At 35.1% G+C, this 15,836-nt stretch overlaps 2 protein-coding genes across 7 annotated transcripts in view; both read left to right on the forward strand.

The window, feature by feature from the left end:
• The window catches only part of LOC148957070 (uncharacterized), a 60,524-nt gene extending 54,015 nt beyond the window's left edge, over window positions 1-6,509 (forward strand). Inside the window, exon 2 of the mRNA XM_089088541.1 lies at window positions 4,331-6,509. Coding sequence (XP_088944667.1) covers window positions 5,000-6,025 — 1,026 coding nt within the window. The 5' untranslated portion in view covers window positions 4,331-4,999 and the 3' untranslated portion in view covers window positions 6,026-6,509. The remainder of the gene's footprint in view (window positions 1-4,330) is intronic.
• Window positions 1-15,836, forward strand: part of LOC148957069 (NAD kinase-like) — a 234,783-nt gene that overhangs the window by 60,079 nt on the left and 158,868 nt on the right. Inside the window, exon 2 of one of the 6 annotated variants that reach the window (XM_089088491.1) lies at window positions 13,221-13,460. The exons of 4 other annotated variants lie outside the window; for them this stretch is intronic. In XM_089088491.1, the coding sequence (XP_088944617.1) occupies window positions 13,270-13,460 (191 nt within the window). In that variant the 5' untranslated portion in view covers window positions 13,221-13,269. Of the gene's footprint in view, window positions 1-13,211; window positions 13,461-15,836 lie in introns of those variants that run through there. One more of the 6 variants, XM_089088500.1, reaches the window with a different exon arrangement.

Genomic DNA, 15,836 nt, shown 5'->3' on the forward strand with positions numbered 1-15,836 from the left:
AGCTAAATCAAAGTGAAAAATTTGATCCAACTAGGCAATTCCCTAGCCATGGTACCCCCCTCCCTGCAGCAACAAGGGCAGCTGACCTATTAGCTCCCCCTCATCTTGGTATGGCTCTGGTGGCCCTGGTCTGTATAAAAAATATTTTCTTTTCTGTTGATTTGTATTGTGTTTTGAGTAAGTATTTTGATCAACAGAGTACTCAGGTAGCTAAGCAACAAACACCTCTAGAATCAAAGTTTCTCCTATTAAGTCAAAATATGATGTTCTTTTCCATTGCAAATTTAATTTGAAGCCCTTTTGGACCCTCAAAGCACTAGTGTTATGCAAAAACCATCTAAGTCACATTTTTTACAAAATTGAGTTATGGGATCCACCTTATGTAAAATTTCACAACAATTTGTTTGGTATGATCAGAATTGATCTACATCTTCAAATAAGGTCACAGTTAAAATTTGAATTTTCAGTCTAAGTCCCTTTACAGCAATTATTTGAAAAAAACTATGTTTTCTAAAGAGTTAAAGAGGCTGAGTCAAAAGTTTGAACCTTAAAACGTACAGGGATTAGGAGGTACAGTTAGGGGGCTGCTGCCTCCCAAACCCCCCACTTTTGCAGCCTTTAAATAAAAAAAAAGTTTTTTAAACTGAAAGTAAGGAGCAACATTAAAACTTAAAACGAACAGAAATTATTCTGTATATGAAAGGGGCTGTGCCCTCCTCAACACCTCACTCTTTACGCTAAAGTTTTTATTGTTTAAAAAAAAGAGTTGTGAGAAAGTCAAGCTTTAGCGTAAAGAGCAAGGCGTTGAGGAGGGCACAGCCCCTTTCATATACAGAAGCAGGGGTTTGGGGGGCAGCAGCCCCCCAACTGCACTTCCTAATCCCTGTATGTTTTAAGGTTTGAACTTGTGACTCAGCCTCTTTAACAGCCCCCATACTGTGCCTCCTAATCCCTGTACATTTTAAGGGTTGACCTTGTAACTCAGCCTCTTTAACTCTTTCAAAAGCATAGTTTTTTTCAAATAATTTAAAAAAGAAACTGAGTTTCTTTTTTGAACTTTAAATTCAGTAAATAAAAAATTTCATCTGACGGGGAATCGAACCCGGGTCTTCCGCCTGACAGTCAGGAGTATCAACCGCTGTACTAAAGAGACACAATTTTACTTATATTTTTAGTACTTGGAATCTATTTTTGACGCAAGCAAATACCCACAAAACTTGATATTTGGTTTTTGGAAAACAGGGAAGGAGTGATTAGATTGAGCTGAAATTTAAAAGATAAGCTCCCGGGCCCCAGAAAAGCTTATTCTCTAAATTTCAGCCCGATCAAACAACATTAAAGGGGGGCTGTGGTGGGAAAAATTAACATGGGCTCTTATAGGAAAATGAGGTTTTTCGTAAATGTAAATTCGGGGGATAATTTTTTCAGTCTGAAAATAGCAAAAGGCCCTAACAGGTCAAATTCCGCTTCGAATGAGTCCTCATTCACCCGGATCCGTTGCCAACTGTGGCCTGTAGGCGTGGCTGATAAAAAAAAGAAAGAGAAATGAACTTTAAGTGGTTATATTTGTTTTTTGGAAAACAGGGAGGAGGTGATTGGATTGAGCTGAAATTTTGAAGATGAGCTCCCAAGCCCTAGAAATGCTTATCTTATAAATTTCAACCCAATTGGACAATATAAAAGGGGGGCTGTGGGCGGAGGGTCGAAACTTCTGGGCCGCTTTTACCCATGAAGATAAAATCGGAGGGGGGTGAAATTTTGCACGTTTCTTAGTTGGAGCTTGGGCTACAAAATGCAATCACTGCTGTCTCTGCGACCGCTAGGACCGGAAATTGCTTAACATTGTGGTGGGTTGCCTCTTTATAGAGGCACAAGTGTGCCTCCTTGATTTGTAAATTGCAAATACAAGCCAAGTCCTTGGATCTTGTGGTAACTGGACTTGGCATGTTTTTGCTTTTCTCTGTGGCTTCAAGATTTGACTTGTACTGTTTTGATTGATCACCATCATCAGCGTTTACAAACCAAATGGAATTTCTGGAAGAAAAAAAAGGTGAAAAGATTAAACTAATAAAGCATTTTGCTAAATTTTGATGTTCTTGTGTTTATTAGTTCAAAGGTTAATATTAAGGTATACACCCCATTATTACTTCTCTTCTTCTCATCTTGAGTCTGATAGCGTTGAATTACAAGTGTTTTGGCGTTTCCTACAGCGCTTGGTTAGCCATTAGGAATGTCCGACCTTTTTGACTTAGGAGGCTCAGCAACATTTGTTGTTATATCGGACCAATGTTATTACTATGAGTAAAAATCATAAGAGTCTAGTTAACAAGCAATAGTCACCCTGGTCCCCTTAATCCCACTCTGGGGATAATCATGAAAGCAACTATGCTTTTGAGAAAGCAGACTAAAGTGTTCCAAAAGGACTCAATATTGGTAGGGTCAATAAACGGTGTTAACTGTTTTAAGGTCAAGAATCAATATGTGCTCAATAAGATTCTGCTGATAAGGAAGCTAGATTTGGCTGATGATCTAATGTTAACATTTTCATGTGATAAGGATTACCCTGTCCCAAGTTCACAAGGATTGCAGGAAAATCCCCCCAGGGCTACATGCCTTGGGGGCTTGTCTTTTTTGATAATATACCCTCAGTAAAATTTGTCTTGTACGCAGATGACTTAGCCATTTGGACCGAGGGCACTTGTCCTGAAACTTGTAAACCCAAGCTTCAGGGAGTTATTGACAAACTGTCAATATGGCTTAATCCAAAAAGTCTGATTTTTTCTATCCCAAAAACTACTAACACAGTTTTCTATAGGAAAAATGACCATAGGCAAGATTGTCCCTCAACCAGTCTGACTCTGTATAATCAGTTCATTCACTTTGACAGGAATGTGAAGTTCCTTGGAGTTTGGCTTGATAATAAGTTAAATTGGAATGTTCATATTTCTTATCTGACTAATGCACTTGAAAAACGACTGAATTTTATGCGTGCTGTTGCTGGGCAAAAGTGGGGTGCCAGCCAAGATGGGCTTCGAAAACTACTCATTTCCATAATATATGGAAAGATTGAATATTTTCTTCCTGTGTACTTCTCAGCTTCAAAAAAGTACTTTCTAAAATAGAATCATTAGTACATTAGAGTCTGAGAATTATCACTGGTGCTCTTAAAAGTACACCCACTGCAGAATTGTACAAGAAGGTGATTATCCCTTCTTTAGAAGAAAGGTTCTTGAAATTATCCTTGAATTACTTTATGAAAGTTAATAAAACTCATAACCACCCCGTTTTTCAAGGAGTGTTCTGCAAATTTATCATTCTCATGTGAAAATTGGAAGACATATAGTAGTCAAGCTGAGCTCCTTACTGGATAGTATTGGTGTTCCTGAAAATCTAATATTTTGTTGCAAGACTCAGACCTCCTCCAATCCTCCAAATAGTATTGATAATGCCATAGACACTAATATCCCTGCCACGGATTGTCCTAAGACTAAGATGAACACTCCAATCCTTCGTCAACTAACATTAGCTAAAATGGCAAAATTTTGCATTTGGAAAAAGGTATTTACTAATTGATACATCTCCAATGATGGAAGGGCTTCCATAGGTATTTTTTCTGAATGGAATGGTTCATCATTTGGGATTAGAGTTTCAGATGGATCCTTAATTTTCATGCAGAATCCCTTGCTGTCCAGAAAGCTCTGGATGCTATGCTGGAAGCTCGATCAGGTTCCTTTGTTATCTTCTGTGATTCTAAAAGTCTTCTTTCTGATCTCAAAAAGAGGCAAGGAAATGTTATTCTAATTATTGTTCATCTACAGAAAAAGATTTAAAAAAATCATGTCTTCCCAGGCTCTTCAACTGAAAATGATTTGGCTTCCTTCTCACGTAATGATAAAGGGTAAGGAAATTGCTGATGGTATTGCTAAACAGGCTATTCACCACCTAATTACTCAGATTGTCACTCTCACTGTAAATGAATCCTCAGAGTTAATAAGATCTGCCGCAAATGTTTTAGAATTAATAAAACCAGAATTGCAGCTACAAATACATATGTTTCGTCTTTTGCCAGGCAATGTATCCCCAATTCACATTATCCACCCAAATAGAAAACAAAAAATTGCATATTCTCTCTACAACAACAGGAGAAAATGCTAGTTTTACATTTATTTAAGTCTTTGTGGGCTCACTGGCCAAATTGGAGAACTGATTCCACGGATTTAAAAGTGTACATTTAAGCTCATTTGGGTAGGAGAGTGTTATGACAGAACTGAAAGATGCTTGATGCTCTTAAAAGGCTTTAAACTAGTTTTCAACACTACCTTTTTTCCAGGCAATACGGATTGCAGAACCAGGCAAAAACTTGATCTTTCAAAACCTTCTGATCTAAATGCAATTGACAAATTTTTGATGGAGAGTGACCCAGAGGAGGATCGTTCTTCTGCAGAATCACTGATTTCTGAGTCTGTTCCTTCCAGTAGTAGCAGCAACAAAGAAGACTCTGTTGCTCTTGTTCTTAATCCTCCAAAAGTATACAAAAGCCTTCAGCCTGCTGAGGAAGTGGACTATGATAGCGAGACAATACAGTCAGGTAGTGTTTTACAAACAGAAGAGAGTCCTAGTGAAATTAATAATAATACAAGCCAACAAGAACAGAATATGCCATCCCGTGGGTCAGGGAATGTTGTTGAAGACCCGGTGACAGATTCTTTGCCTGACCAAGACAGTGAAGTCACTGTGGAAGAAGCACATTCCAGACAAAAGCGTGGCCAAAGTGCGAAGTACATGAGACAAAGAGTATGGACTGAAAGAAAATACAAAGGTGAAGAATATGTGACTGCCAAAAATATTGTTCACCCTGCTAGAAAACAGAATGAAGCTTTTAGAAGTTGCAGGCTGAGCTGTTCTGAAAAACTTGGTAGTGAAACGAAAGCCAGTCTGTTTGAATCCTTACTGGGCAATAGGTGAAAAGAAACAGCAGCAGCAATTTCTTCTCAACTGCATGAACAGAACTCGACCAAAACAAACCAGGAAGAGAAAAGATGATAGTAACAAGGAGCACTATGCCTGGTACTATTATGTGATGGTTCAAGGAAAACAGGGGAAGTTCTCTATTATTAGCACTCCCGAGAGACACCAAGCTTTCAACAGATCAGTCCCGGCTGACATTGAGCTCATAAAGCAGCAAATTGAATCACTTCCTGCTTATAAATACCACTATAGAAGGTCACAAACTTCTAGGAAATATCTTTCTTCTAATCTTAGCCTTCAGAAGATGTACAATCTTTACAAAGATTTTGCTGCACAAAAGGGTTTGCCAGCAAAATTGGTTGCAATGTACAAGAAAGTTTTCTATCAAGAATACAATCTTGGATTTAAACCTCCTGTCAGGGACTCCTGTGGAACATGTGAGAAGCTTAAGCAACAGATTAATTGTGCTGATCCTGAAGATTCCAAAAGAGTTTTACAAGCTCGGCTTGAGGCCCATGAAACAGCCTATAGATTGGTGTATGAGTCTGAACAGAAAGACAAAAAGGTTGTAAAGAACAACCATTCCACTCTGTTGTGGGTTTTTGATCTTCAGTGTTGTTTTCCTATGCCCTTTGTACAGACTAAAATAGCTTTCTACAAAAGGCAACTGTGGACCTACAACCTTACCATTCACGTAATAAGCAATTTGAAAGAGGGAAAGTCATACAATTACCTTTGGCACAAAGGAATGGGTGACAAGGGAGCCTCTGAGGTAGCCTCTTGTCTGTTTAAGCATCTGAAGGCACTGCCGTCAAGAATAACACAGCTAGTCTTGTACTCGGACACATGTGGTTCTCAGAAGCAAAATATGTATGTGACCAGAATGTTTTTGTATTACATTTCTAAAATTGCTTCAGAGAATTTTGAATTGAATGATCAAAAGTTTCTCATACCCGGACATACTCACCTTGAGTGCAACAGCAATCATGCCAGGATTGAGAAGGCCAAAAGTATACAGACTTTGAAATCCAAGTTCCAGCTGACTGGACGAACTTAATACATCTTGCAAGGGGAAAAATTCCCATGACCGCCACTGAGATGCCAAAGTCAGAAATGTTTGACTTTAACAAATTTTTCAGGAAAAGATGTGTCAAAAGACAGTGGACACCGCAAATCAGCCATTCTCTTGGTTAGCTGTCCGTTGGTTGCGGTACGAAAAAGAATTTGGCATCATCAAGTTCAAAACTTGTCTAGATGAAGATGCACCATTCATAATAATGAATTTTAGAAAGAGAGGATCCCAGAAAATCTCATTTGCAAGTATGAAGACAAAGTATCCCAATGGGAAGACGATTTCCAAAGCAAAATACAACGACTTGATGTCACTTCTGCCGTTTGTGCCTGAGGACTATCATGCCTTCTACAAAAATTTGCTTTATGACAATACAGTGGTGGACTACCTTGAAAATGAAAATGAAGAAGAATGAGCTAATGTTCTCATGTTTTACATTTTTTTTACAATTTCTTACATAAACGAAGTTGACTTAGCTTGAATTTGCAATTTGTTTTTTTGAAAGATTTTGAGAAAATCCAATTTGCAAAAACCGGTTAAGTCCATTATCTCAAAATATGCTCCATTTTAGCAAAATCTAATGGCAAATTTCAATTCCTTGATGTTTTTTTTTTGCATATATCATTTTCCCCAGCAGTTTCCATTCATAATCGGATTCAGGAGACGCTTTCAACCAGAAAAGTTGCTCTTCTGTAAAATTTGGAAAATGTGACTTAGACAGTTTTTGCATAACGCTAGTGAAAGATGAAAGACCTTTTCTCTTATTTTAGATACAGCTTATATACCTGTGTTAGTGGCAATTTTGTTAAAACTAGTTTACCTGTAAATTGAATCAATGATGAGAAAACCAAAAATCAATAAATGCAGGGGAAATATATGATATGGGCTATATATTTGGGTAAGTTAGAAAGAATTGGCTACATTAAGTTAAAATTTAATTTACAATTGAAACAAATGTCATATTTAGATTCAGGACTAAATTCTTATTGTAGAGATAAGTTTGTTTCTTGGCTATATAAACACTCTGTTAATCAAAGTATTTACTGATAGCCTACCTTGTTTTGTGGTTTCTCATCAACACTTGGTTCTTAATACAAAAAAATAAATAAAAAAATGGTTGTCTGAGAAAAGAAATCAGCAGTGTTTTGTACTTTATCTATGGCTATATCTAACCCTATTTGGAATGGTAGGGCTGTAATAGAATTGTCAGGGAAATAACCATTACATATAGAAAGAGTATAATCCTGTATAAAAATTTCTTCTTTGAAGAAAACACAGCCATTACAGAAGAGTAGATCTAGGAGTACCATATATTCCCAATTCAGCATTATTTCCAAATATAGGCTAAAAACTTACCTTTAGTTTTGTCATTTATAATGTTTTTTCTCTTTTAATGAGTCTAGGCAATTAAAAATAAGGAGAAAGAATTTGGGTAATGCTACAGGAGACTTGCTCTTCAGAAGACTCTGTCCAAATAAAATGTTCAATACTCTGAAAATGCACCTCCCCCCCTCTAATGGAACCTGATATAGCACTAAGCAATAAAATCTTGGTATTAATCCACAATTGTGGCTCTCGAGAAGGAGACATGTTAAGAAAACAATTCTTACTTCAGAATATACAGAAAAAGTATAGCTAACATATTTTGAAGCCATATGCACTATACATTACCCTGTCCCCCTAATATGCAAATTAATAGTCCCAATTATATATTTCTCATATTTTTTTTTCATTTCTCTGATTTTGTCACCATTGACTCAATTTATGGGTACTAAGTTGAAACAAGAATGATGTATGGAAGTATGTAATTTAGGCTGTACATTTGCACATTAGGGGATAAATTATAGTGGAAGGAGCTTCAAAATCTGAATTTGCAGCTGCATAACTCTGTCCTAGCACTCTTAAGAACTCTGTCCTAGAACCAAGTTCAACAAATTCTTCTGTAGTTAGACTAATGTCTATACTAGGGGTCATTCTGCAAAGATCCAGAAACAAACAGCATCAACTAGACAGAGATCTTCTATCTGGTCACTTAGAGCAGTTAAAGACTGGAACTCTTTACCTGAAGAAGTAGTGTCGGCACACACTCTAAACAGCTTCAAAAACCGTCTTGACAAGCATCTACTGAAAGAAGTGTTTATTCATTATACATAACATATAAAAGTGATATCACTTTCTGCACTAGGTGCACTATGTTGAGCCAAGATTAGAGAGTGCCATAACAGGATATGATATCCTAGTAAGAGGCACTGTTCCTGTAAGTTATATGCTTATGACAAGTAAGCTTATTTCACAAGACCCCCCCCCCAATTCATTTGCAAATTTCCCAAAATATTTGCACTGATAGGAGAGAACATTCAAAGAAGCTGTTCAAACCATCTGTCAAAACTTGACACCAATGAACTTCTTTCTCCTGCAGTGTAGTAAACAACTGGAATGGTCTGTCAAACAGTCTCAGCACCCAATAATGAAGTGTTCAAGAAGTCTTTAGATGTTGAATGGAATGGTTTTCCCTGGAAGTAACAGGGGGATGCATTTGATGTTTAATCATTCACATCATCAAGTATAGAACAAGAAACAGATCATGATGGATCTTAATTTGCTGCAAAGTGCAAATTAAGGTAAAATTTGTTAAAGGTGATTAAATTTGTTAAGGTGAAAATTCAGTTTTTCTGCATTTTATGAAGTAAAAACTGTTTTTGATACGTTTCCATCTCAAGAGTCGCAATTGTGTATTAATACCAGAAATTTCATTGTTTTTCATCTCTTGATGCTTCATATTTTGATAATAGGTAACAGTGTTCTTAACCTGTCAAAAGCATTAGGTTTTGGCCTACCTAATTGCAAAGGAATTAAGATTAGCTGGGTAAATATGTTATCTAAAAATGATTTGAAATGTGGATAACAATGAAGGGAAATACGAAAATAGTAAGATTCTAGTTTCTGAGCTTTCTGCTATCTTGGAAAGTAGTTAAGCTTGATATATAAAGCTTTCAGTGCTGCTTCCAGAGCATTAATGAACAGCTGGGAAGATATTCTAAAGCACCTTACTCCACTCTTTCTTCCTCCAAAGGGATCTTTTGTAATCTTGGTGCTATAAAAAAGAAACCTTGCAAAGTAGATCTTCTGTTCAAAAGAGGTACAAGAAAAGTGTTTTAATCCTCATAGCTTTGCTTAAATCCAAATTTATAAGGTATTAAAGATCAATAAATCTATTTCTTAAGTTTAAGAAAAAATCATTGATATGGCTTAAAATTCTACTGAAATAACATTTATTGTATTTTTCAGATACTAAAGCAAATGAAAAAGAGATAATTCAAAAAATGATGAATGTTTTATGTAAAAACTTAGATACATAGAGAACTGTTTTGGATGTAGTCTTCTAAGTCCTAGAAATAAGAAAAGAGTAAACATAGCAGCTTGACAATACCTTCCCAGACTATATTTTGAACCATGGATTCATTCCTGAAAGTTTCACTCACCTAGCCTAGCTTAACTCCTTTTTTAAGACTGCAAGAAGCCCCAAACTAGGATTTTACCAAAATCTGATTAATAGAAGCATGCTGTATATTACAAAGTAAAAATTTCATTGTTTTGATGTTTTGTTTTATTTTCCTTTATAGTTTAGTGCTATATCTGGGAACTTTAAGAGAGGGGGGTGTATTATTATTATGGTGAATATTATATTTACAAAGAGATACTATTAGTGAATGATATTATAGAAGGTAAAGGTAAAACTACAGGACATGAGATGTCTAAAATTCAGTCATTGGGATATAGCTTGTAGTTTATTTAAAGAGGAACTGTCTTTTCTTATGGTGAAATTGTAGTTTAAGGGCTTTTGAATGGCTCTGAAAGCTGTTTTGCTACATAAATATACTCTCTTTGATTTGGTAAAGCCAAGGTTAGATGTTTTCAAATCACTACCCTTAGTCAGTTGCTTTTTGTAAGCAACTGACTCAAAATATTGTTTGAAACAAAAACCTTTATGAACTTTAAAAATAGTCAGTTTTGTTTTGTTTGCTCAAAGTATGCTTCTCTTGGTCTTCTACATGGTTTCTACAATTCTTGTTTGAAATTTCATGTTTTTTTCCACATGTCTCATATGTTGGAGAAGGTGGATGTATTGGGCTAGTACATCCTTTTAGCCCCTAATTAAGTCTGTGGAGTCATTTCTAAAGGTTTTATTCTCTCAACAGAAAATCTTCCAAGCACATATAAAATTAAAACCCTTGAAAGGGAGAATGAGCATATTTGTGCATTTGAAAATAGCTTCTAGGACATCATTTAGACTTTAGATCTGTGCCTATAAACTGTATTTATGTAGTACAGCAATTATTAGAGTTAGAAAAGAACTTTAAAATACAGTTTTTCCACAGTTTGACAGCAAACTGCATCTAAAGAGCAGGCGTTTTACAGTAGCCTAATTTTCTTTGTTCATTAAATATTATAATTCTGACAAAGTAGTATCTCTCCATCTCGAATTTTTTTTTAGCCAACTTTGGTATTCAGTGTAAACTTGCATTTTCAAATTGCAATAAATTTAAGCTCAGTCAAAGTACATTAGGAATGCACCTAAATATGTTTATCAAAGAGTTCAGTACACTTAAATATTGTTTTGAATCAAGATAAGTAAAAGGTGGCTTCAACACAAGCATTTTAGGGATGGGAATCTTCAAAATTTCAAAATTCGGCACCAAAGAATTTTCAGGTTTACTGTTTAAGGGTGTGTTGTCCTTTATAATTGTACTTTAAAGAATATTTTGGCAAAGTTAAGTTTTTCCTTGGTTTCTTAAAGTTTGTTTACTGTTAAGAATGCCAGGCTTCTTAATTTAAGTGAAAAATGTTTTGCATCAGGTAACAAAACAAGTATTATTGGCTATGACCCTAATTCCTTAGTAATGTATATAGGAATAAAAGAACAGATTAAATAGAAACATCCTTCAATCAATTATTAAATGACCATCTGTAATTTAACTAAAGTACATAAAAAAACTATAATAAGTTGATCTATTGATGGTGCTATTAGAAAATGGTCATTGCCAATAATGTAATTATCCAAAGATACTGCTGCTAAAATATGGTAAAATGTTTAAATTTGTTGACATGCTATTTTAGTAGTATGACGAATATATGGGTAAGAATGTTAGCTATTGTAAGCAAAAGCTAATTGTAGGTTCTTCCTATTACCCATGATATATGGATTCATTAATTTGAAATGTAGGCTTGATTATTGTACTTAAGTTGAAATAGTAACTTTGGTACCAATATTTATATTTAGTCCATAAGATGGTTAGCTAAGACAGATTAAGTAATGGCTATCAGGGAATGTTGTCAATTAGGATGTCAGTCACTCTTAGGACCTTGTTGTTACATTTTTTTTCATTTAGCTGAAGTCTTACTTCTCAGACAAGACCAACCACAGATAATTTACTAACTATCTTTTTATTACAGTTATTTTTTCTTTTTATTATAGTAATTTTACTAACTAATTTACAGATCTATCTTTTATTGTAGTTATTTTTTCTTTTTATATAGTAACTATCTTTTTATTATGGTTATTATAGTCATTTTTTCCATATGAAAAACTAAATCTAATCATGTGGTGGCACAGGGGATTGATCTTTACTTGGTAATATGGGACCTGGGATTTGTTCCCAGGCTCTGGAGGGTGTGGTATTGCATGAAGGTTATGTTTTAGCATCTGCAAACAATCAAATATAAAGGAGATAACTACAGCTACTACTGACCACTTGTGACAGTAAAAAAGCTATTTGAGAACAACTTTAATGCGCACACTCCACTTCACTCTCTACACAACTTCACTATTTATTCCATTCCAGGAAGTTACTACTTCATGGAAATGTTTTCTTATCATAAAGTTAGCCTTAAGAAATATAAGTAAGAAGCAACTCAGCCCAATAATAACTGAACCTCTAAAAAGAGGGAAACTTTGATAAAAAAAAAAAAATGGATACCGCAAAAGAATTCGGTCTTAATGCTGATTCCGAAAATATGTAAAATTTATTAAGTTTACTCATACCCATCGAAAGCTACAAGCCTCATTTACTATTTGCCTCATTTTCAAAAAAGATGGGAAACACCTACTAAAAGTCAAGCAATCCTATTGAAAATCTTACCATAAGATCCAGTGTGGGGCGAAAGGACTTTATAGTAATCCATATTCTGTTATAGAGTCTCTAGAACTGGTGAATCAGAGAATCCGTCTGTAGGGGTTTCAAGGTTCTATCTACAAAAATGTGGAGCTTTGTATTTTTTTTTTTTGCTTGAAGAAAGATCATAGATGCATTCATCTATTTTTTCCCAGGGGTGATCATATCAAACCAATGGTCCTAGAAGATTAGGATTGGCTCACTTGAATGAAAATTGAATGTTCTAGTGCCTTTTTAAGTGACAAAAAAAACTGGAGGGTAACTAGCCCTCATTTTTCCCAAAAGGCATCTGATGCAAAAGTTCGAAATTGCCATTTGAATCAGCATATTTGAGTGGTCCAATAATTATACCTCTGGGAATGAAAAGACCCCCCACAACCCTTGGGAAAAGGGCTATTTTACCCAGTGTTTACGTATGATATCTGTTATCCAGTAATATACAGAAAATGTCTGTGGGGGCTTTCCATTGGGAAAGTTCTTCATGGAGCAGAGAGTTTTCAGAGGAATTTTCATTGGAAAACTTTTCCGAGGAGGGGGGGGGGCGGGATTTCGTGGCGTGATTTGAAAAATTATCAGAAATCAGAAAAAAAAATTCAAGTAAAAGTAAGGAGCATCATTAACACTTAAAATAAACAAAAATCATTCCACATATGAGGAGGGCTGCCTCCTCATTGGCCTTTGCTATTTACGCTAAAGCTTGACTTTTTGTCATAATCCTTAAGAAAGACTGCTCAAACACAAGGACCATTGAATTTAAGTGAGAATTATTTTTAAAGAACTTATAAGATTTTAGTGTAAAGAGCAAGGGTTGGGAAAGGTACATCCCCCTCATATACAGAATAATTTCTGGTTGTTTTAAATTTTAATGTTGTTCCTTACTTACATTAAAAAAAATCTTTTTCTAAAAGAAAAAGTAATTGGGACTACTTGTCTTCCAAATTTTGCTTCTGTTTTAGGATACATGTAATAAGAATATGTAATAATTTTCTTAGGCCTAATATTTGCAGAAGAACTTATATTCTGTGAGATATACATTTGCTTAATCTGTCATATATAATGGAAAAAGGACCTGATAGAGGAAAATCAAATGGGGATCTTGAATTAAAAATAACGAAACATTGCCAGATAAAGGCAGAAGAACAGTCCAGCCCAGTGTCATGTCAAAGTTTCTGTGGAAAACTTTCTATTAAATCATGTGAATCTGGCACTGCAGATAGTGCATGTTGTGTCGAGGAGTTAGAGAAAAGGTAATTCTATTATAACTTAAACTGTGTAGATTTATTACCTTCTGGCTTGAGTTGTCTATATGGTTCAGGGTGGCCGGCGTTTACCCCCCCCCCCCGAAAATACCCCCCGGGTAAAAAAACCCTCCCCCTCCCCCCCGGTGAAAAATAAGGCTTTCCAAATTTGAGAATTTTATTTGAGTTTTTTTTTTTTTCCGTAGGGCGAAGGAACTTTGGCACTTGTGAATTATGCGCCACTGACTCAAATTTATGATGTGCAAAATTTGAGAACAAACTTTCTTTGTTAGTTACTCTCATCTTAGCATGAGACAAGACAAAAACAACTGATAGAATAGATGGGAAATTTATAATTTGGGCTATATATTTGCACATAACGGGGGGGGGGTATTAAATTATTTGGACAGTTTGAAGTCAGATAACAATTCCTTCAAGGTATGGTCACTAAAAAATTACAGAAGAATAGCGAGTTATCTGGAAATTTTGTTAACTGAAAAAAAATCTCAGTATAAAGTAAATTTAATGTTTCATTTAAGTGTTTTTTCCATGTGTTAAGTGTTTTTTTTTTCAATGACCGATTTTCCAAGTATTAAGTACTATTATTAAGTTAATGTAGTGTTTTATGATGATCCCTGATCAAAGTTCATGTTATTTGTACCTTTCATTTATGTTATTTTACTATGTTCATGGTCGTATATTTGGCTTTAAAATACACATCTCTATCTATCTATCTAATATGCAGAATAATTGTACCAAACACATTTTGCATGTAGACCCGCTATACTTTACCCCCCCCCCCCATAGTTTGCAAATATATAGCCCAAATTTATTTCTAAAGTAACGACAAAACTGGCGTGTTCTCAAATTTTACACAGTGTAAACTTGAGTGAGTGGTGCATAATACACAAATACCAAAATTCGTTCCCCCTATGGAAATAAAAAAAAAATGAAACTCAAAGAAAATTCTCAAATTTGGAAAGCCTTATTTTCCACGGGGGGTATTTTCCGGGGTGGGGGGGGTTCTCCGCGAGAGGGTATTTTCCGGGGGCGTATTTTCCGTGGGGGAGGGGGGGGTAAACGCCTAGTACCATGGTTCAGAGTTGTCGGTATCTAAGGTTTTGTTACTGCTGGCTAGGTTAAATAAAAAACAGAATCTATCAGAATTCTGGTCAATAGAAAGTGATTGAACTACTGGCCTGTTTGTATTTTAGTTATTTGGTATATATTAAATGGACAGAGATTTGTATTGGGGGGGGGGGGGGGTATTTGGTCCCCTCCCCAATGTGAAACATGAGTTGTCAACATGAAAATGGGAGATTTGAAGAACGAGGCTCTTCGAATGATGACTCCTAGTTCATTTTCAAATATGAAAAATGCACAAAGAGATGTACCTCTCCCCTAATGTGTGTCATTTCTGAACCACTGAATTATGAATGCCATTTTTTTAAAGCCATTTTGAGTCAACTCTAATTTTAAACATGGTCAAAAGTTTAACTGTCCAGTTATTGGCATAAATTAAACCAACAATGTTGCTTAATTTTTCGTAATTAGTCCAACCAAATATAGATCTTGTTTGTATTTTTTTTTCTGTTGTTTAGTCTATAGAGCCAAACCATTTGACAGCCGAGAGGCGGATATATCTTATACGTGTTTGAAAACAAAGTTTTTGTAGACCTGTAGATTGAAGGACATAGACATGAGAAAAAAAAACACTATGCGATTGTTTAGAGACCCCTTCTCTGGATCCCTTGCCCAGTTAGTATCATACAGTAAACGAAATACTAGTAATTTTTTTACTACTGCTGCAATAGGAATTTTGCTTTTCTTTGAACTGTTCAGAGGTCAATTTAGCCAACTCTACAAGCAAGCAGTGAAGCAATTTAAAAAAAGATCTATTGGTGGTTTTGGTTTTAACGCAATATCCATTTTGTAACAAATATCATGGATTTTTAACTGAATTTGTTTGGGTATGGAGAAATTTTATAGTGTACTTTAGCATGGAAATCATATCAGAAGTCATCAGTGTTAATTCTTGCGGAAAATTTGACAAATCAAAGCATTTACATTTCAATAATCTATAGAATTTTCACACTTTTAAGAGTTGTAATTTGTGTATATTTGGACAACACAATAACTGCAAATTTAAAGAATCTTAACAGTTCTCATTTTTTTACACCTCAATCATTTATAAATTTTATCTTTTGACTACACAATGATTTCACTCTTTTTGGAAGCTCTGCTTTTTTCAAATTACAACATCTCTTAAACTTAATTTTAATAATTAGAATGTTCCAAGCCTTCAAATTTCATGAATCTTAAAAATATTCACATTTTATTTTTCTAAGGCCTTTAATTTGAATTTTTTGATGTTATGATACCTCC

Source organism: Artemia sp. Qi Xiang Cuo, chromosome 1, assembly GCF_049724085.1.
Source record: "Artemia sp. Qi Xiang Cuo chromosome 1, ASM4972408v1, whole genome shotgun sequence".
NCBI classification, from domain to species: domain Eukaryota; kingdom Metazoa; phylum Arthropoda; class Branchiopoda; order Anostraca; family Artemiidae; genus Artemia; species Artemia sp. Qi Xiang Cuo.